This window comes from Ursus arctos, unplaced genomic scaffold (assembly GCF_023065955.2).
Source record: "Ursus arctos isolate Adak ecotype North America unplaced genomic scaffold, UrsArc2.0 scaffold_8, whole genome shotgun sequence".
Lineage (NCBI taxonomy): Eukaryota > Metazoa > Chordata > Mammalia > Carnivora > Ursidae > Ursus > Ursus arctos.
Genome location: NW_026623100.1, coordinates 7681381 through 7703571, shown reverse-complemented (window position 1 = coordinate 7703571; position 22191 = coordinate 7681381). Strand labels below are relative to the sequence as shown.

The following is a 22191-nucleotide window of genomic DNA, read 5'->3' as shown; positions in this document are numbered from 1 at the left end:
GCATGAACTAACAGCTGGCGCTGTTCACTTCATTTCCTGGTGTCTTTGTATTGTTTCAGATAAACTAACACGAGCAGTTGGTTGGCCTGGAACTGGCCATTGGGAAATATTTTAACCCTTTATTTTCTGCCTCTCTGTCACGGAGCCTTAAAACACACCCCCCCACAGTTACAGAAAGAGCCAAGAAGCCAGGCTGCTGGACTTCTTATTTTAATAATCTAAGTATAGTTTAAAAGTAAATGTGATAATAACGCAATTCATCTGGGTGAACTTGGGAGACGGCCAATTTGCGCGAATAAAATGTCAGAATTACAGGATATTTAAGGAGTGCAGTCTTACTGCTGTGAGGTAGGTCCCCAATTCTGACCGGAAGCGGGATCCCGTTGACGTAGGGAGACTAACCCATCATTGTGACTTGGGGATGAGGCAGGTGGGAGTTAGTTTATATGGTTTTAGAGAGTTTTCTGGAATAGTAGTGTTTTTATTTTTGTTTCACATCCATTCCTCTCTTTTCCAGGAGAATATGAAAGTGTTACTCAGGCTTGTTTGTCTCATAGCTGTACTGATTTCTTCTCTGGAAGCCGGTAAGTTAAGCATTTCCTCGTGTTCTTGTCTGCTGAGAAACCTATTACTTAGAATACATGAAGTACCTTCCCTGACAGAGTTATTTCTTTTCCTCGCCTGTTTCTGTTGAATCCCAGAATAGCCAGCCTCCTTATCACAGAACTGTACTGTACATTCTCTCATTTACGGATTGGGAAACTGAGGCACAGTGAAGCTAAGAGCCCAAGCTCACCTAGCTAGTGTCAGAGAAGGAGCTAAAATCCAGGCCTCCAATGTCAAGGACAGGCCTCCTCTGACTTTGTTGCTGATTGAAGAGTGTGATAGGAGATCCTGGCTTTCATTCAGAAGAGGCGTTCAATGTAGTCATTATGAACCCACAGCTGAGAGCCATCAAGAGATAGTTCTTTGCGTTTTTGTTTTTGTTTTTGTTTTTTTTAGTCTGGCTTCTTTCAGGCAGCATAATTATTTTGAGGTCCATTCATATTGTATAAATGGATAGTTATTATTTTATTACATGGTAGTTGTCTATTGTATATCATCATTTAATAATCCATTCACATTTGATGGACGTTTCAGCATTTCTAGTTCTTGACTATTCAGAGTAAAGGTGCTACGAAAGGTAGCATTCAGGTCTTTGAATGGACGTATATTTTCATTCTTCTTAAGTGAATACCTGAGAGGGAATGGTTGGGTCATATGGTAAGCTTATATGAAACTTTTTAAGGACCTACTAAAGTGTCTTGCAAGCAGTTATACCATTTTATACCTCACCAGCAGTGAATGAAAGTTCCACATCTCATCAACACCTGATATTGTCAACCTTTTCAATTTTAATACTGAAAGGAGTAATATCGGTTTGTAGTTTAATTCCATTTCTTGTTAATGATAATGAACTTCTTTTCATGTGCTTTTTTGCCATCCATATATCATAATTCACTTTATCTCCTTCGTTTGGCTTATACTAATGGCGTGTGTTCTTTAAAATAACTGCTCTCAGGCTTATGGTATCCATCTTTAACTTACTGCTGTCTACTTTCAAGTGAGACTATACTGTTTCACATATACTATAAAAAACTTACAACAATATACATCTATTTCTCCCTTCTCAAAATTTGTCTAATTGTTCCTATACATTTTACTTCTTTATATGTCATAAATCTCACAATACTTTTTTATTTTTGTTTTAAATGTTCAGTTATCTTTAAAGAGATTTAATAATGCTGTGGCTTGAGGTTCACTAATCTTTTTTTCTGTAGTTTCAAATCTGCCATTAATCATATCCAATGTATTTTTTAAGTCAATATTGCAGTTTTCATCACTAGAAATTTAAGTTTTAAAAAAAATCTCTTTTATGTCTCTACTCAACATGTTTGATCTAGTATCTTGAACAAATGGAACACTGTAGTAATAACTAATTTAATTTTCAATGTATTAATTCTGTCATCTGGGTCATTTCCAGGTCAATTTTGATTGATTATTTTCTTCTTTTTTTAGAAGATTTTATTTATTTATTTTAGAGAGAGAGAGAGAAAGAGTGTGAGCACAAGTTGGGGGAGGGACAAAGAGAGAGGGAGAAGCAGACTTCCCACTGAGAGGGGAGCCTGATGCCGGGTTCGATCCCAGAACCCCGAGATCATGACCTGAGCCAAAGGCGGGCACTCAACTGACTGAGCTACCCAGGCACCATGAGTTTTTTCTTCTTATCATTGATTGTATTGTCCCATTTCTTTGCACACCTAGTAATTTTTGATTGAATGCTAGACATTGTAGATTTTACCATTTCGGGTGCTGGGTATTTTTGTATTACTAAAAATGTTCTTGAACTGTTCTGCCACAGGTTCTAACTTGGAAATAGTTGATCCTTTCAGGTTTTGCTTTTAAGCTTTATTAGTCAGGATCAGAAAAAGGCTTATTTTAGGCCTAATTTGCCCCATCTACAGGGTCAAACCCTGTGGGTACCCTACCTGATGTTCCATGATTAATGAGGTTTTCCATTCTAGCTGTAGAGAACAGCAGTATGTGCTCCAGTCAATATTCACTCTAACCCTTTTGGCAATTCTCACTCTGGCCTTGGGTTGTTTTCTTATGTGTGGTGCTCAGCTGAAACCTTGAGGGAGACCGTATAGATCTCCCCAACTCACTCTCTCTCTCTCTCTATCTATACAGCTCTAATCCCTTTGCTACTCTGTCTTGCAAACTCGTGGTTTACCTGGATTTCCAGCTCTAACTTCTCCATTCAGAGAGAATCCTGGGCTTTGCCTGTGTTTCCTCCTTGCAATGTCATGACCTAGAATCTTTCTCTAGGCAGTAATTTGGGAAAATTGTATGGCTCACCTACTTTGTTTTCCATCTTTCTGGTATTTCTGTCCTTTGTTCCTTGATGTTCAATGTCTTGAATATTGTGTCATATACTTGGTCCGTTTTTTCAATTGTTCAGGTGGGAGGGCAAATCCAGTCCAGTTTGTACTGAAGCAGATCTCTCTCCTGCTACATTAGCACCAACTTTTAGATGAATAAAGAGGGGATGAGAGAGGTTAAATAACTTTCTCAAGGGCACACAGATAGTAAGTGCCACAACTGGATTTGAATATCAATCTTTCAGACTTCCAAGATGATGCTTTTAATTGTAAAGCTGTTAAAACTCATATATAATATGAATTGATGTATTTTGTAATTGATGTGTTTAAATGTCGATATTACATTAAAAAACGTGGACAGATTTCTCACAGAAATTGCTTTCTCTTTTTCCCTTTTAAAGACATGTGTGAGGAACGTGCAGAACGAGTAATTTTAGTTTCATCTGCATATGAAATTGATGTTCGTTCATGTCTTCTTAACCCAAATGAAAGGAAAGGCACTATAATTTGGTATAAAAATGACAGCAAGACTCCAGTATCTATGGAAGTAGACTCCAGGATTCACCAGCACGAAGATAAACTTTGGTTTGTTCCTGCCAAGGTGGAGGATTCAGGACATTACTATTGCGCCGTAAGGTAAGAAAGGAATCAATACGTTGCAGACATGTGTTCTGTGTGCCTGCGATAGTTAAGGACAGAAACATCTTAAATTGTGCTGAATTCACCTATTTTGGTTTATTTTAGGAATTCAACTTACTGCCTCAAAGTTAAAATCACTATTAAGTTTGTACAGCATGAACCTAACTTATGTTACAACACAGAAGCTATATTTACACAGAAACTACCTGTTGCAGCAGATGGACAACTTGTGTGTCCTTATATGGAGTTTTTTAAAGATGAAAAAAATGGCTTACCTGAAATGCAGTGGCATAAGGTAATTTTATGTTAAATATGATATTTTACTTTTCCAGCAAATAAAATTGTTTTCTATTCTAGACAGTAGGGTAAATCTGCAGAGTACTTTTTCATTTGACGTATTGTTTGCTTTTGCATGGTGACACTGAATAGGAAATTGTTTTTAAAGTTGTGAGACTGCGTACATTTAATTTGCAGGGTTTTTTTTTATTTTTGTAAAAGATTTTATTTATTTGACACAGAGAGAGAGGGAGAGAGGGAGCGCACAAGCAGGGGGAGCAGCAGAGGGAGAGGGAGAAGCAGGCTCTCTGCTGAGCAGGGAGCCCGATGCGCGGCTTGATCCCGGGCCCCTGGAATCATGACCTGAGCTGAAGGCGGATGCTTGACCGACTGAGCCACCCAGGCACCCCTCAATTTGCAGTTTAATGAAAGTCTTACTTTCTGTTACTTTTATTTAATAAGATAAAGTTGAGAAGAGGATCGTTGAAATAAAAGCTGTTTAAAGATAAGGCTGATTATAAATTTAAGGTTGTTGAGATAATATATAATATAAAATATATATAATTATATAATGTAATCATATAATATATAACAATATAATTATATAATTATTATAATATATTATAATAGCATATAATATATATTATGTTTATTAAATATTAAATTATTTAAAAATATTAAAATAAATTAATTTATATATAAAATATATAATAATGTATAATAATATAATAAATATGACATATTTATTATAAAATATATTGGGTTTTTGTTTTATTAAAAATAGTAAGTGGTCCTTAAACAACTGAGTGGTTTAAGTAACTGTCTTAAGAGTGGATTGGCTGGCATTCTGTGGAACACGTCATGTTTTGGTAACTTTGATCTCCTTAGTTTGTTGGAACTTACATGGGGAATCATCTTGTAGAGGTTAAGAAATACAAAATAAATACTATCAATGTGGAAAAGAAGTACAGTGTTACTAAGAAACTATGGCTTTAGCATCTGTCCTCAAACACGTTTTTCTTGCAAAGTAAATTTGTCTTCACTTGTCTTCAAAGTGCAAAGCTCGTAGGCATAAAGATTTAATATCCTGGGAATATAATTGGGACTATTGCCAAAAAAATACTATATTAAAACTTGTATGCAGGGAACATTGTCATATATATTCATATATGTGTTCAGCTTGTGATCATGTGTCTGGTGCAAAACAGAGGAGAAATAAACAGGTGTATGATGATTATTCTTGTAAATGTTCCTGAGGTTTTCAGTTCATATATGTATAAACATCACACGCATAAAACATTTGCCAATGAGAAAAAATGGTAGGCGGGGAAAATCATTAATTGGTCTTAATACTTCCTTCCTCTCCCTCTGTCTAGGATTGCAAACCTCTACATCTTGACAATATAAACTTTACTGGAGTGACAGATAGACTCATCATAGCAAATGTGACTGCAGCGCATGAGGGGAAATATACTTGTGGAACATTCTACACGTACTTGGGAAAGCGATATCCTATTACCCGGGTGATAGAACTGATAACTATAGGTGAGTCCTAGCTCCAGTCCTAGGAGTTTGAATCTGGGAAGGCCCAGAAACCATGATTCTAATATTACCTTCATTGTTCAGGGAGGAACTAAACCCAAGAGAAGCTTGATGACTTGCCAAAGGTCGCGTGGCTTTAGCTTTTTTATGGCTAAGACTAGGTACATGTTTTGCATTCCTGCTTCAGATGCAGTGCTAATTAGACAGACAGTAAGAGCTATGTTTTCCAACCGAAGTGAGAGGCTTGTTCGTTGCCATGGCTAAAGATGGTTCTTCCAGAGCGCTCTGGGGTTCCCTGTGACTGGTGTACGAGGAAGGGCAGTTCTGAGCGCTTTCGCTTGGGGAGCCTGAGTGTCCAGCAGTTAAGAACATTGACCGGATCTTGTTGGGTTGGACGCTGATGGGCCTTGGAGTATGTTGCATTCCCAGAGTGCGCTCTACCTACTGTTAGCTTCTTGTTAGCTCAGTTACTTTCCCTCTCTCAGCCTGTTTCCGCCTCTGTAAGATGAGCCAACCTTCCAAGGTTGCTGGGGAGATTAGAGATCAGGTATGCTCAGCTGGTGATCATGTGCCTGGTCCAAAACAGAGGAGAAATAAATAGGCGTAGATAATTATTCTTGTAAATCTTCCTGAGGCTTTCAGTTCTCTATGTGTGACTTTTTTTCCCCCCCAAAATGACATTGCCTTTGAAAATATATCCCGGAAATGAGTTGAAAGAGAGGGGGGATTGAACTTTGAAGTCAATCATGTGATACTTGGGGGGTTTGCAGTTTGAGATTTTTTTTGAGCCCTGCCCATTGTTTGTCTGGTGGAGGACTCCTGCTTATGTACCTGCAATCATATTAAAATAAAATAAAATAAACATCTTGGACCTAAAAAAAAACAAACTATATTTCACCTTAAAAGCTATTTTACAAGAAAATGCACTCCTACCAATTACCTGGCGTTGGGCAGAATGCTCAGCCTTTCTGTAAATAGTAGATTTTGTAAGCTTTCAGTAATGAAAGAAGAGTTACTTTAACCAGGACTTTAAAAGTTAAAGGGGCCTTATTAGTAATGCTGGGGCAACAGGCATAAATGGGGACCGTCTCAGGTAAACCCCAAATATGATCACCCTACATATAGCTAAGTTTTCTCAATTCTCTCATAATTTATATTTTTCAAACATTAATTTTATTGAATCAAAATGAATTCCTTGCCCAGGCCCTACAAGCATCAGTGAATTATAATTTTCAACAATCCTTAGATCACAGCCATCCTGAGTTTTTAGCAGCCTCTCTCTGGCCATGGGGTAGCTCTGGTTTGTCTTTCTTGACATACAGCAACCAGACCAGCAGACAGAATTTTAGAGAGAACCAGGGAATTTTTTTTTAATAGGTCAAATATGGTGTAAATACTCTGTCTTCTTTTCTGATCCCTTTTATAGAAATAAATATACTTCATCAGAGAAGAGGGCATATTTTGTTTATGTAAAACAGATTCAAAAATATTAATTGAGCATCTACTATACGCCAGGCACTGTTCTAGGTATACATTAGGGAGCAAAAGAGACAAGATCCTGCCCTGATGGAGCTTACTCTTTTTTTCTTTTTTCTTTTTTTTTTTGACTGTGGTGGAATATTCTGGGCGTTCCAGTTCATAGTTTCTCAGCCTTGGCCACAGATGGACCTTTGAAGTCAATCTTCTTGTAAATAAAACTCAGATGAATTTCTCTTCTGCCCTTTTAAATAAATTCTGTCAAATCGCTTGGCGTTCCACTCTTGGGTCATTACTACAATTACTAAATCCAAGCGGGTCTAGTGCCCGATGGTCTGTCCGCTTAATGCTTCATCCGCGGAAGTCCTTTTCCACAGCTGTCCTGTTGCTCCTGATTCGCTTCGAGGGACGCACCTGTCTGGAGTCCTGGTGATGGGTGTGTTTGTAGCACCAAGCTCGATGGGTTGAGCAGGGCCCAGGCTTGGCAGGAGGTATTCGTGGTTTAGCTTCTCCCTTCACCTCTTGCCTTCTGTCTCCTGCCGCATATGCTTTGGGCAGTCGGGGGAATAGCTGGCCAGCCACCACGTGGTGTATCTTGGTACGTTTTACTGTTGTCATCTGTTGAGATTCTGATCTGTGAGAGACTAAGAAGCCCTGCGGATGTTTGTCTTTCAGAAGAATACAAGCCCGTGAGGCCTGTAATTGTGAGTCCAGCTAATGAGACAATGGAAGCAGGTCTGGGTAAGTGGGTTCCCATCACGCTATGCTGAAATCATTATTTTGAACTCAAGATTAAGATACACTCTCCCTTTACTACACATAACCGAAACCATTTACTGAATAGATCTAGAATTAGTGAGAAAGTAGCACCAATTATGTCTTTAAATGTTCCTTTGGATTTCCTGCCTCTCTTAGCAGAAATCTAGCCATGTCTGATTTGCCCACCCTCGCTTTCCCATGGATGCTTATTACCCATGAAAACATCAGCCACAGGCTAAGTTCAACAGCACTAGAAATGAGAAATGTAATTTATCTGACGGGCACGGGATGGATTTCTTAAGACCAGAGCTAAGCTTTTAGACTGAAGGGTAAGATAACAGACCCAAAAGGACAAGTATTTTTCTAGAATGACCATTAAGACGAGTGAAAATTTTTTATTTCAAGAAAAAAGACATAATCCTATAAGCATTTAGACCTACGCTATACAATGGAGTAGCCATTAGCCATATGCAGCTATGTACATGTAAATTTAAATTAAGTGAATTAACTAATTTAGCTCAATTAAAAATTAGTTCTTCAGGCATATTAGCCGTATTTCAAGGGCTTACCAGCCATATGTGACCAGTGACCACTGTATTAGCACAAATATAGAACATTTCTGCCGTCACTGAAAATTCTCTTGAAAACCACTGGTCCAAACATAAAAATAGATTTTCGTCTCAGAGGATCAAAAGCCAGGCTGGCGTGCAAAGTTCCCTTCTGTAAAAGTCAGTGCCTGAAGACAGTGAATAGCTGTACAGAGTTTAGAAGTAAAAGTTTGTGACCAACGGATTCTGTACTTGGCCAAGTTGTTACTCACCGTGGAAGGTAATATAAAGACATTCCTAGACGGAAACCAACAAAGATGTGAAAACTCACAATTAAATATAGGCCAATAGAATCTAGAGCAGTGTTCCTCAACCCTTTTTTCCCCTCATTAATGCTCCCCTGTAGAGCCTAAAAAGGCATTTCCCTCCCCCAATCCTTTTCCCTTCTTCAGTTTTAATGCCACAGACCTATTGTATATCCGTTGATGTACCATGGCACTTGGCACGGCCACAAAGCATTGCAATATCTACGAATTTCTTGCCCTCTCCCCAAGAACCACTTTTGGCCCTGTTGGCCATAGCTTCTGGGAACAATTCATATTCTAGTGGGGTACATTTAGAGCTCTGAAGTTCAGGTGACACTGATCTCCAAATCTAAAAAAATAGCTTCATATTAGGAAACAATTATTTTATATATATTTTATATGTTTTTTGATGTATCACGTTGACCAGGTGCACACATCCCCCTGTCATATGATGATGCTGAAGGGTGTCGAGCAGGCATTTGCTGAGATGCAATACAAATTACCAGTGAAATGACTTAGAAAAATAGGAGCTGGGGGCTGCTTCTTAAACTTAATAAATAACATCGATTCAAACCAGTAGTCACTCACATTCTTAGTGGTGAACTACGATAGTGTTAGATGTTCTGCAGGCATAGACCCTCAAGGCAAAGACGCCCAAATAACCAGCATCACTTAACATATTCTAGAAGTGCCCACTTGATACAATCATACATAAAAGAACCAAGGTATGCTTACTGTAAGGGAGAAAAGGACTTTCTTATTATTTCAGATCATATAATGTATGTATTACTCTCAAGAGAATTACTGGGGAGAAGTTAGAATTAATATATTATTAATTGGCCAGATATAAAATTAATGTTCTAGGTGTAGCGGAAGTCCCTTCAGCTGCGGCGGTGTGCTGTGGGGAAGAGATGGATTTGTAAATCCCCGAGCGAGGTCCTGCCTCCCTGAGGCCACTACTGTGCCGAGGAGACTGTGGGTGAAGCCATCATCACTATGTCTGACCAGGAGGCAAAGCCTTCAGCTGGGGACTTGAGGGATAAGAAGGAAAGAGCGTACATTAAACTCAGAGTCATTGGACACGGTGGCAGTGAGATTCACTTTGAAGTGAGGATGGTGGACGACACAGCTCAGGAAACTCAGAGAATCATGCTGTCAAAGACCGGATGTTCCAGTGAATTCACTCAGGTTTCTCTTCGAAGGTCAGAGGACTGCTGACAATCACAGTCCAAGGGAGCTGGGAACGGAGGAAGACGTGATTAAAGCTTATCAGGAACAAACAAGGGGTCCTTCAACAGTTTAGATATTATTTTTATCTTTTCTTCTTTCCCCTCAATCCTTTTTTTAGTTTTAAAAATAGTTCTTTTGTCATGGGGCATTCAGGACGGAACTGGAGCCTGGCACCTCACGTCCTTAAGACATCTGGGGATTTGAATTCTGGTGTCCGTTAGCCGTTATCATTTGTTTTCCTGGTGCTGAGGTTTGGTGATGAAACCTCGGTGCCCTTCCTGTTGCCCTCTCCTTTTGACAAATTATACGCGTGCACAGAGGGGCCGCCTTGGCCAGGACTGCGTGTCTTCAGGCTTGTGGTGGTCAGACTCAGCGATGCTCGCGTTGGTCACGGCTTTCCGATTGGCCCTGATGGTCTGACACGTGATTACCTCCCTCCTGGACTTGTGGCTTTCAGTGGGAGACGGAAGTTTCTCCGAGACCCGAGCTGTGGACAAATGGCCTTTCCTTAACTTAAATCTGCTTTTAAAATCTGAGGGGCTGGCCCCACAGTAGAGAAATATCAGGCTGGAGTCGAGGTGGCTAGAGATGGTGAGAATAGGGACTAACTCCAACGATGGCTTTACTGAAGAGAAAGCATTTTAAGATTAAAGAAAAATCTTGTCAGAAGATCCCCGAAAACTTGTGATTTTCATAAGTAGTTAATAAAGGTATTCATGCCGAAGTGTATACGATGGAACACTGCTCTTTTTTATTTTATTTTTACTTTTCGGCCTGGGGATATGGGTTTTGAATGGACATTGTCTATACCAACTTCATTAAAGTAAACAAAATAGTTGTAAAAGCAAACAAATAAATACAGTTGATATTCTAAAATGGTAAACTTGTTTGGCAATAACCAGCTAGAAAACATAATGGGAAAAGAGACCCCATTTGCAACATGTCGTAGAGATGTCTATAAAATTTCTTAGCAAAATCTTTCAAAAATATATAGGATTTATAGGGGAGAAAAAAACACAAATTCTGACCTATATCTCAGGAAAATTGAGACTTAAAGCATACATATCGACAAAGAGTGGAAGTGATCTTGTTTCCAATGGGGAGAAAACTGGTTCTTAGTGGAAAAAAAATCTAAAGCAATATACTGTACGTCTGTGGTATTAAAAATTCATGGGAAGGGAGGCCATTAGGATAAAAATGTCTTAAAAGGCTCCAAAGGGAACAATAATGAAAAGAATCTTGAGAAACACCGATTTAAGGAAAACTGTAATAGAAATGTATGTTTTTTTCTTATATGGAAAACTGGAAATTGTAAAGATAGCAACTCTGATTTATAGTTTTAATGGAATTCCAATAAAAATATGAATGGGCTCAACAGTTGGCAAGTGGTTCTAAAATTCACCCAGGAGATTAAAATGATGAGATTATTAAAATAATATTGGGAAGGAGCTCTAAATGATACTAACATTCACCCTACAACTGCAGCAATTAAGATTGTGGTACCATTGGCATCAGTATACCCATTCAGCTCAACCAGGAGAGTCCCAAATAAATAATTTATTTTCTGATAAAAGTGGCATTACAAATTATTATTCAATAAGTGGTTCTGAAGTGGTCAATCAGCTATTTGGATAAAAGCGTTAAGTTAAATCTCTCCCTCACAGTTGCTAACACCATACCCAATTATATTCTAGACAGAGTAAAGAACTAAACCAGTAAAACAATGAAAACGTTTTATATACCTCGATGGAAATGTGCACAGATATTTTCCTGATCTGGTGGCAGAGCTTTAAGAAAAAAGTCGTGAGAACAGACAAAACAGAAATTTGATCAAATAAAAAATAAAAATATCTACACCCAAGAATTTCCATAAACAGAAATAGAAGGAAAGCAGTGAACTCTGAACGGTATTTGGAATCGTTTTCATGTATTATAAAAAGTTAATATCCTGGATGAATAAACCCACACAGCAGTGAGGTTAATATGAGACTCAGTTAAATACTAGACAGCAGGCAGAACAAGTAGTTCTTAAAGGCAAATGAATACTAAACTTCTAAAAGACGCGTTCATTCACCATGATTTCAAGAAACACACATGAAAATTTAAATGGAAAGTTTTCTTCTCTTGTTGGGCAATGACCAAAAATATTTGGAATGTGGGGGCTTGGGGGATAGAAGGCACTCATCAACACGGCTGGACAAAGTGTAGATATGTACGGTCTCACTTGGGAGAGGGGGGCTGGCTTTTTAAATTTGTATATCTCTTTTTTTTTTTTTTTTAAGATTTTATTTATTTTATTCGACGAGATAGAGACAGCCAGCGAGAGAGGGAACACAAGCGGGGGAGTGGGAGAGGAAGAAGCAGGCTCATAGCAGAAGAGCCTGATGTGGGGCTCGATCCCATAGCGCCGAGATCACGCCCTGAGCCGAAGGCAGACGCTCAACCGCTGTGCCACCCAGGCGCCCCTAAATTCGTATATCTCTTCATTCTACTTCCAGATTCAAAGTAGTACTTCAGGATATGTACCATATTGATGTACAAGAATGGTCATTAGAATATTCATTCTAATAGTGAAAAAAATTAGAAACAAATTGAGTTTAGCAATAGGAGAAGCGTCAATCATAGCGTTATCTGTATTGTGGAATACTGAACGGCCATGAGACAGTTTTGGAAGGCCGAGCCCGTGAGCTGGAATTCCCAGCCTACAGTATTCACAAATAGTAGACAGTAACACGCCATTTTTACAATTGCATGTGAGAAACATTGCGTGTGTACACAGAGAAGATGAGGGATAAGATGCGTGAAGTTATTAATCACGGTTATCTCCACGTGGTGGCTTGAAGGGCAATTTTTCTTTATCTTTGTGTTTTCTATAATTTAAGATTTTTATTCAATGGCCATTTATTAATCTGGACAGATCAGATCAAAGTCAGTTGCTGTGATTAAAACTACATTGCTTTGCAGGATCCAAGCTACAGTTGATCTGCAATGTCAGCGGCCACATTAGTGACTATGTCTACTGGAAGTGGAATGGGTCATCGATTGACGAAGAGGACTCAGTGCTGGCAGAGGACTATGTACCGTAAGTATGCTAAAAGCCACTTTATGCTACAGAGAAGTTTTGGTATTAAATTCATGGCATGAGGGGCGCCTGGGTAGCGCAGTCATTAAGCGTCTGCCTTCGGCTCAGGGCGTGATCCCGGTGTTCCGGGATCGAGTCCCACATTGGGTTCCTCCGCTGGGAGCCTGCTTCTTCCTCTCCCACTCCTCTGCTGTGTTCCCTCTCTCTCTGGCTGTCTCTCTGTCACATAAATAAATAAAATCTTTAAAAAACAAAAAAAAACAAAAAAAACAAAAAATAAATTCATGGCATGAAATTTAGACAACCTCGATGGTTTAATTGGATAGCAAAAGTTAGTTGATTGGCCCTTGACCCTTTGCTGCCCATACTGAGTTTTGCTGAGCTAAATAGGATTTATAAGATCTTACACCCTTCAGGTAAAAATGTAATTGTGATGTGAATTCCGGACCACTTGGAAGGCCTTCTCTTGGATTTGGGTAAATATTTACAACATTCCAATGAAGCAACTTTCTTGAATTACCCTTCATGTTATTCTGTGTTTTAAACAGTTTAGGGAAGACTCATTAAGTGGGACGGAGAATCGGGCACGCCACCTCTCAAGTCTCTAGTGGCTTTCTGTTTCCTCTCTCGGGATCAGCTCCTGACTCCTTAGCATTCTCCTTGGTCACCTGCTCCAGTCTCCTCCTGTTTCATGTATTCTTCTCTGTGCCCCCATGGCGACTAGAATGCACATCCATCTTTTTCTTCTCGGAAGCTGGTAATTTTCCTTTATCTCTGCTACTGAGTCTTTTACAGACAGTGGTCTTTGGGCTATAAAATCTCAGATCAGCGTTGCTAACAGCCTGACCATCATCCCTGTGCGTAGGGCTGGTGATCATTTCTGCCACAATTCATATGGCAAATAAAGAGGTGAATCATGTCTATGTGTCTCAGTTGTAGTTTTACTGAAACAACTTCATTCATTCTCTCTCTTTTGAGCAGGGTGGAAAATCCTCCAAAAAGAAGAAAGAATACAATCATCACCATTCTTAATATTTCAGAAGTGGAAAGTAGATTTTATCTACATCCATTTACCTGTGTAGCCAAGAATACAGAGGGTTTAAGTTCAGCATATATCCAATTAATACATCCAGGTAAACAACAGAATACGTGAAATGCAGTTTTGGTTTACTGTTGCAAGAGTCTATGACCTTGAGGTCTGCAATGCTGTTTCCTCTGCCTGGAACGCTCTTGGATTCCTCTTAACCTGGCAAACTTCTATTCTTTCACTTGTCAGCCGAGCTGTTTCTTCTCCTAGGAAGCTTTCTGTCCTCTTGCCTGCCCTTAACAAGCTCTCTGACCAAACAGATGAGGTTAGTGCCCCTGTTATATACTTTCAGAGAACCCTATGTCCCTGTCACAGTATCTGTCATAATTAGTTTTCTTTACGTGACTTAAATTCTGTGACATTGCCGACCAGGTATCTTACCGATCATTCTATTTCCAGAGCTAGTAGTGACTTAAATCTGGCATGTCATAGGTATCTGACGAATATTTTTAGGTAAATGACAGCATAATGGATGTAGAGGGGAATCCTAAGTATCCACTTCTCAGAGAGGATGTCGGAAGTTACTGGTTTCCTTCCATTATATAATCAAACACAATATTGAAAAGATTTGTGACCTATTTTGATTATTTGTAGTTGAATTAAATATAGGGTATTTATGAATGTGTACATGGAAGAAAATTTAAAAACCTATAGACAAATTGTTAGAATTAGTAAATGAATTTAGCAAGATCACTAGTCTCTCTCTATATGTAAATACATACATATATGTACATATAGTATTTCTATGTATGTCAGTAAATACCAACAAATAGAAATTAAATTTAAAATATTACATTTACAATAGTGTCAAAAATTATCAAATACTTCGGAATAAATCTGGCAAAGGCTGTTTCAGACCTCCGTGATACAAACTGAAAAATGTCATTGAGATAAATCAGAGAAGACCTAGATAGGTAGGTATAGATAGATAAGTTCATAGACTGAAAAACTCCATATTATAAAGATATCAGTTCTCCCCAAATGAATCTTTAGATTCAAAACAATTCCAGTCAAACTTTCAACAGTACTTGTGCAAGTATGGGTATGTGTTTGTGTGGGTGTGTTGTTGTGGGCGGGTTTATTCTAGAAGTCATGTGGAAATGTTAAGGGGCGAGAATAATCAAGGTGGTCTTGAATAAAAACAGCAAATCTGGAAGATTGACACTACAGGTATCATGATCTTGGGTGAAGCTGCCATAATTAAGGCTATCAACGTGAACTATGCATTGGCCCAATTGGATATTGGTCTGGAAAGTGGTATATATCTTGATTCCTATTTCATAACCAAATCAGCTGCAAATGGATTAAAGACCCAAATTGGGAAATTAAAGTAATAGAGCTTTGAGATTCTCTTTTCTGGATGCCTCCGTGACCCCTGACATTTAGAAGGCATTTTTTTCTTCTTTCTTCTCTATACCGCACCCCCTTACCTCTCCTTCCCCTTGCTTTTCTGCCCCTCCTCCACTGTAATCATGGGAGGGAGTGAAGCTAGGAGAACGTGGAAGAGTGACACATTCTGTATGGCATCCTTAAGCCCCTTCTTTCCTTTCCCCCACACTTCAGCTTTCCCCACTTGACTCTTGTACCTCCAGAAACTTCTGGAGGCTTTTGAGTGATTTTGACTTGTTTTACTCTGAAGTGCTCTATCCTATGGGCTTTGGCATTCTTTCTGTGTTATCGTATACAGTGGACCCTTGAACAAAACGGGAGTTAGGAGCACCAACACTCCTACTCCCAGTCAGAAATTCGAGTATCACCCTGAGTCCCCCAAAACTTGACTACCGATAGCCTGCTGTTGACCAGAAGCATTACTGATAACATAAACAGTTAACACATATTTTGTATGTTATGTGTATTATATACTGTATTCTTACAATAAAGTAGGCTAGAAAAAAGAAAATCTTAAGAAAATCATAAGGAAGAGAAAATACATTTACAGTAACTGTATTGTACGAAAACTGCGCATAGAGGGACCCATACAGTTCAAACCTGTATTGTTCAAGGGTCAAGTGTATTGTAATATTTAGGTGGAAATTTCATACAGCGCACCTCAGTTTTATACTGTATCAATTCTAGATGGCTTTGTACATTAGTATGCTTTATTAAGTGATGATAACGAAGAGGTTAACCTTATCTGGGATTTGGAATTGCAGACTAATCCCAAAAATGGTTCCTCTGGGACGGTAATATTTAACTTGGTATGTCCAAATTTTTAATTCTTTTCGTTCTAACATATTTTTTCTTCTTCTCCTCTCTAGTGCCCGATTTCAGGAAGCACACAATTGGTGTATTTGTCATGTTAACAGTGATAATTACATGCTCTGTTTTCATCTACAAAATCTTCAAGGTTGACATTGTGCTTTGGTACAGGGATTCTTGCTATGTTCTCCCCAAAAAAGGTACAATTTTGTATTCTATGCAATGTTTCCTTTTTGGAGAGAGGGGATAGTTAAGAGTTGTAGAGGATAACTGAGAGGGTTTTTACTTACATTTTAAAATGAAAAGTGGCCTATACAAGAATAGTAGTTATTCTTATACATAATTATAGTTTGGGGACTGAACAGACTGAATAGCGTTGTTTTCCAAGTTACTGCTTTAGTGTTCATGATGGTAAATAAACAGGCATTTAGAGCATTTGTTTGCAAATCCAGCTTGTATTTCTCTGCCCCGTTCTGGTTAAGACATAGGTGACTAACATAATATAATAAAAAATCATTATAAAAAAAAAAAAAAGACATAGGTGACCCTATGGTCTGCCTTCAGAGGAAAGAAATGACGATTTTCATGCATCTGGGAAACTCTCCCTTTCTCTTCTGTTTAAACCTTGCAAAAAAAAAATTAATACTACAATAATACATAAAAGGAAGATTGGATAGAATTCAGGGCTGAGACACCAGGGAAGACGATGAGACCAGGGAGCTAAGGATAGTTCCCAGACCAAGAGGTAAAAACCCTCTGCACGTGAGGGGCCATTCAGTAATATAAGAATACTTCACAGTGAGACACAATACATAGAAACTTGTAGGAGAGGACCGCTTTAAAGAGTTACTGTATTTTTAGTATTGCTGCCTCATTCGTACCCTTACCCACACAAATTAATAATTCATTCTGAAATGCACGTTCGGGACACTGACTTTACCCAATGCCTTTTCTTTTGGATCTAAGTATTTTACATTTTCCCCTCTAGCTTCAGATGGAAAGACCTATGATGCATACATACTGTATCCAAAGACCCCTGGGGAAGGGTCCACCTCTAACTCAGATATTTTTGTGTTCAAAGTCTTGCCTGAGGTCTTGGAAGAACAGTGTGGATATAAACTATTCATTTATGGAAGGGATGCCTATGTTGGGGAAGGTGAGTGCGTCGTGGAAAAAAGGAAAAGTCTTTGTTGTAAAAATAATTGCTAAAGTTAGGTTTCATCTTTCTAGAAGAACTGTGGCGTAGGTAAACAGCTTTGGCAGTTTTAAGAACCTCCTCGGTGGGTGTGTGATGACGATTTTCACAGCTATTAAATGCAAAGTACTTACTTTTCTTGTGTTTTGCTGGCACAAGAATTAACTAAGTTTTATTTAGTTTTGGGAAGCTTTACGAGTAGTTAGATCCAATAGTTACTTTATAGCTGAGACAGCAAAAGAGGAGTGGAAGAGATCAAAAAGTTTAAGGTTTTAGGATTTCTACCCCAAGTATTCTGAGTCCTAAATGAAATATTCAGCTTTTGTGGGTCAGGTTTTGAGCTGGTCTATAAAACTGGAAACTTCTTTCATTTTACTTAAGATGAGAAAAAAGAAGGGGGCGCCTGGGCGGCTCAGTTGGTTAAGTGGCTGCCTTCGGCTCAGATCATGATCTCAGGGTCTTGGGGTCGAGCCCTGTGTCAGGCTCCCTGCTCAGTGGGGAGTCTGCTTCTCTCTCTGCCCCTCTCCCTGCTCATGCTCTCTCTCTCTCTCTCTCTCATGTAAATAAATAAAATCTTTTTTAAAAAGGATGGGAAAAAGAGCATTAGAAGACAAAAGGGTTGGGGTGGGAAGAACCTTATGGGGTTTTGGTTTGGGAGAGAATAAGTATTAATCGAAATTTTACTTTTGCTGTGCTTCTTGTTTTTCAGACATTGTTGAGGTCACTAATGAAAACATAAGGAAGAGCAGAAGACTGATTATCGTTTTGGTCCCGGAAGCATCAGGATTGGGCTGCCTGGGGAATTCTTCTGAAGAGCAGATAGCGATGTACAATGCTTTCGTTCAGGATGGAATTAAAGTTGTCCTGCTTGAACTGGAGAAAATCCAAGACTATGAGAAAATGCCAGAAACCATTAAATTCATTAAGCAGAAACATGGGGCCATACGCTGGTCCGGGGACTTTAGGGAGGGATCGCAGTCTGCAAAGACAAGGTTCTGGAAGAATGTCAGATACCACATGCCAGTCCAGCGGCAGCCACCTTCATCCAGACCCCAGTTTCTGTCCTTGGCCACAAGGCCAGACTCTAAGAAAACGCTGCAGAGGGAGGTGCAGGTGCCCCTCGGGTAGCAGGGAGAAGTGTGGCCCAGAGTTCCTTGGGTGACTCATGTCTTGTGGCCTTGCAGGCTGGGCTGTGCCCCCACTGACTCTACAGTCATGAAATGCACCTGTAGCGTCCCTTATCCCTGAGGTCATCTGGAATCGGATTGTTAAGGGAGCAGAATGCGGTGCCGGTAGCAGGGCAGCGCAATTCAGAACCGAGGGCTTGGAAACCCTTTTAGAAGGCAACAGATGCCCTGTCGGAAATGTGTGAACTGCTGAGAACAGGCACTGGGACCGCAAATGAGAGGGAGGAACAAGCAGGAAATATTTAGCATCTATAAACGGTTTTATGAAGTTGTCTACAGTCCAGAGGCGGGGCTGTGGCCCAGTCCGGGGACTGCCCGGTCCCTGGCCCCCCCACTGGCTTCCCTTGGCAGTGCTGCCGGCAAAGTGAGACTGGTATTTCACAGAGTGGGGTAGAAGTATTCTTGGAGAAATTTCCATTTGCTTCGCACTTTCCGCAGGCATCGACAGCCAGCTGTCCGTTTCCAAAGACCGAATTTCATTTCACAGACCTTTAAAATTCTCATTTCGGTGAAGAAAGGGATTCTTCAGGATTGCACATTTTTGAGAAAAAAAACTTAGCTTTCTGCTGGAGAGAGAGAATTTCAGAAGCAGGAGTAGCAGAGCCCTGATCCAGCTCTGCATGCTTCCCCCCTGCCTGGAATGACCGTTCTGTCCTACCTTCCTCTTCTGGGTTCCACTTGACTCGTGGCTTCTTTGGAAGGACAACTTCCAGGTCACTTCCTCCCTGTTCTCTGTCACACACCTGGCCCGCGATTAGCTGTCCTTCATGAAGTGCTGCTCTGAGCTTCCCCTGCTCTTACTGCGGGGCTCCTCCTGGTTGGGGAGCTAAAGCCCGATTCCCCCAGTCTGTCCGCACAGCCATTCCCCTCACTGTCCTGCTCTGTGGATTCCCGGTCAGCCTCAGGTACCTTCACGCCCACCCCTAGTACTCCCTCTTCTCTGCTTCTCCTTCCTATCTCCTCTGACCAGAATGCCTTCTCGAATTTTCTCCAGAGTTTTATGAAATTTGAAATTTACTCCAACTCTGTTTCTCTAAGAGATTTCCCCAAGAAGCTGCCCTAACATACCTGCTCTCTCCTCTCAGGCTGACAGCACTGAGTCTGTTGGCTGTCCCTTTGCGAGAAGGCTGTTCCGTCTGTTCCCTGCCGGGGAGGCTGTGGGTGCGTCTCTCCTTGTCAGGGTGCCTTCACAAGTAATTTGCCCACCTGACGTAGATTTGGGTAGGGCTTTCTTGTTGAAAAAGGTCCACAGATTATCATATTTAAGTTTTGCAATCACCCTAATGTTATAGAGAAAGCAAGTGACCTATTTTTAAAAATTATGTTCTTCGTGCTGTCAGACCTAGGGCTCACAACAGGGTTGCTGGCTCCGAGTGTAGTGTCTTCAGCGCTTGACATCAGGTCAATAAATGTCCCCTTCAGCCTTACCCCTGGCACTTTTGTGAGAAGAAATGCTTGTTCTCTAGAATGGTGACTGAGGCCAGGAAGGGTTTCATTTAAGGAACCAAATTCTAAACTTCGGAGTGTTGGAATTCACAAAAACTATGGTTAGGTTTGTGAAAATTATTTCTGCTTTCATATATTCTTTCCCGAAAGGTAAATATTTCTTAGTGAATTAGAAATGAAAGCAAATTGGTTTTTTGGTATAGGAAACTATTTTTTAAAACTTGATAATAGTCCCTAGAGAAACCCCGAAAACTGCAAAGCCAAGTTCACGTGCCACTTGTCCCATTTTAAACGTCGATGAACATGGACGTTTTTTATATTTTTAATGTTTTTTATATTTTTAATGTTTAATGTTATGGGTGAACACAGACCTATACAGTGTATTCCCCTCCCCCACAGTGATCAGAGCTAGACAAGAACAGTCGAATGCTCTGCCTCTTCTCTTTCCACCTGCTTTCTCTTGGATCCGATCCGGCAGCGTTGAGTAAAAGCACTGTTTTGGAACTGCTGGTTGGTTGTTTTTTTTTTTTTTTTCTAGAAAGTGCCTAATTTTTATTTGTCAGCGCACATGGGGTAGGGTGTGAAGATGTCATGGTCAAAAGGCCTATCAGATGTTTAACACCTATGTTGCTGATGATTTTCAGTCTGTCATCCATAAAACACACTTGCGTGTGTAGTGCCAAGAGAGCGAATTCCGAAACTTCGACTTCGCAGCAAAGTTGGCCAGAAAGCAAGGAGCGGGGAGAACAACCAAGAGTTACCAGTGGCATTGCACCTGAAATTTAGGGAGGGACAAGAATCAAGGGATTTGCCCGGGACCAGGAGAATCCCCAACAGGAAAGCTCATGTCATGGTGTCACTCCCAGTTCCCAGGGGAGGATTCCGGAGGAAGGAGCTACACTCCTAGTTCTCTGGGAACTTCCTTTGTTTTATTGTTTTCCCTGAAAACCTCTTTTAAGCTCTTCCTTTCAAGCCTTCCCCATTAATTAGATTGTGCTGCATTATCTGATGGTGGTATTTTTTGTCAGCCTAAATGTTTGAAGGAGAGTTTGCCAACAAAGCCTTTGGCTTCCAGGGGTGAAAACTGGCCTAGCAGAATTTGTATTTTCCTCCTCCCACCCCTCTTTGTGTATTTGTGATAAAAGAAAAGGTATTGAGCCATTTTTTTCCAGTGGTATTTTTGATAAATTATATTTTTACTGGTTAATAATGAAGGGTTTTTAGAAACTTGTTTGTACAATTGTGAGCAGATACCAAGTATTTTTATATAAAACATCAGTCCGTGTCCAGCATGTATCACTGATCGATGGACTGAACTTATTTTCCAATAAAATTGGCAAAACCTGGTACTGAGTATTCTCATGAAAATCTGTTTCTGTGCCGGCCCGGTCCTGGGCTTACCCAGCCACGCTCCCAGCTCTGATGTAGGGTGAAGACCCCTCTGCCTGGGGAATTCAGAGGCCACAAGCCGACCGGTGAGCCCTGAATCCCACCTGTGGCCTCAGCGGCAGTCCACTTGTTTGCTTACTTCCAAAATGGATTAAAATGTGAGGGTTTTTTAAAATTATTAATCCTTTACCAGTCCAAAAAAGAGAGCAACATTTGTACGGACTTTTTCACATTTTACAAAAGGTTTTCCGTTGATGTTCTCCTTTGACCCAGAAAGTGAATAAAATCGGCGAACGTGGTGTCCACAGGGCAAGCTTGCGATGCTCCCCAACTCCAGGGATCGGAGAGCCAGGCACCGTCGGCGCTGCTCTGCTCTGACCTCACAGCCCTTCTCCCGAGCAGGTGGCTGGGGCGGCACCCGGGGAGCAGGCCCCAGGAGGCAGGTGAGCCGGGAGTCTGAGGGCCCACTCTAGGTCCTGCCTCCTCCTCGGTGTGCAAACTCGGACAAACTATTTGAGCCCCAGTTTCCTTACCTATAAAATGGGTATAATATCTCCTTCGTAGAGCTGTGCAAGGATTAGAAAGTTGAGGTATATTCTGCGGGCACTGTGCCCAGCGGGTCCTCAGGAAATGGGAGCTTGGTTAGTAACAATTCTCTGAATAAACCTGGTCATATTAGAATCTGCAAATAGAATGGAATTGCATAAGAGAATCTGCAAACCAGAAGAGGCAGCTGACACCGGGAGGGGGCAAGTCAAGCAATTGGAAAAATAAAGTGCAAACGCCCAGAGAAAGCTGTGTGATGCGGAGGCCAGGAGCCCTCCTCCCATCAGCCCTGGCCTGTGTTCTGTGTCACTGAGGGCCGGTGACTGACGTTCAGTCACACTGACCCTCTGCTGCCTGGGGGACT

General features: G+C 40.4%; 1 protein-coding gene and 1 pseudogene across 13 annotated transcripts in view; both read left to right on the top strand.

Moving 5' to 3' along the window:
- IL1R1 (interleukin 1 receptor type 1) overlaps positions 1 to 21241 on the top strand; it is a 71541-nt gene extending 50300 nt beyond the window's left edge. For 10 of the 13 annotated variants that reach the window (XM_026488343.4, XM_057308971.1, XM_026488366.4 and 7 more), the window contains 10 exons: positions 518 to 584; positions 3323 to 3557; positions 3666 to 3855; positions 5213 to 5381; positions 7530 to 7595; positions 12661 to 12778; positions 13760 to 13911; positions 16124 to 16264; positions 17053 to 17220; positions 17969 to 21241. In XM_026488343.4, coding sequence (XP_026344128.1) covers positions 524 to 584; positions 3323 to 3557; positions 3666 to 3855; positions 5213 to 5381; positions 7530 to 7595; positions 12661 to 12778; positions 13760 to 13911; positions 16124 to 16264; positions 17053 to 17220; positions 17969 to 18387 — 1719 coding nt within the window. In that variant the 5' untranslated portion in view covers positions 518 to 523 and the 3' untranslated portion in view covers positions 18388 to 21241. Of the gene's footprint in view, positions 1 to 517; positions 585 to 3322; positions 3558 to 3665; positions 3856 to 5212; positions 5382 to 7529; positions 7596 to 9330; positions 10426 to 12660; positions 12779 to 13759; positions 13912 to 16123; positions 16265 to 17052; positions 17221 to 17968 lie in introns of those variants that run through there. The other 3 variants (XM_057308976.1, XM_057308977.1, XM_057308975.1) reach the window with 1 other exon arrangement.
- Positions 9463 to 11544, top strand: LOC123000300 (small ubiquitin-related modifier 1-like; annotated as a pseudogene).
- Positions 21242 to 22191: the final 950 nt, after the last annotated feature.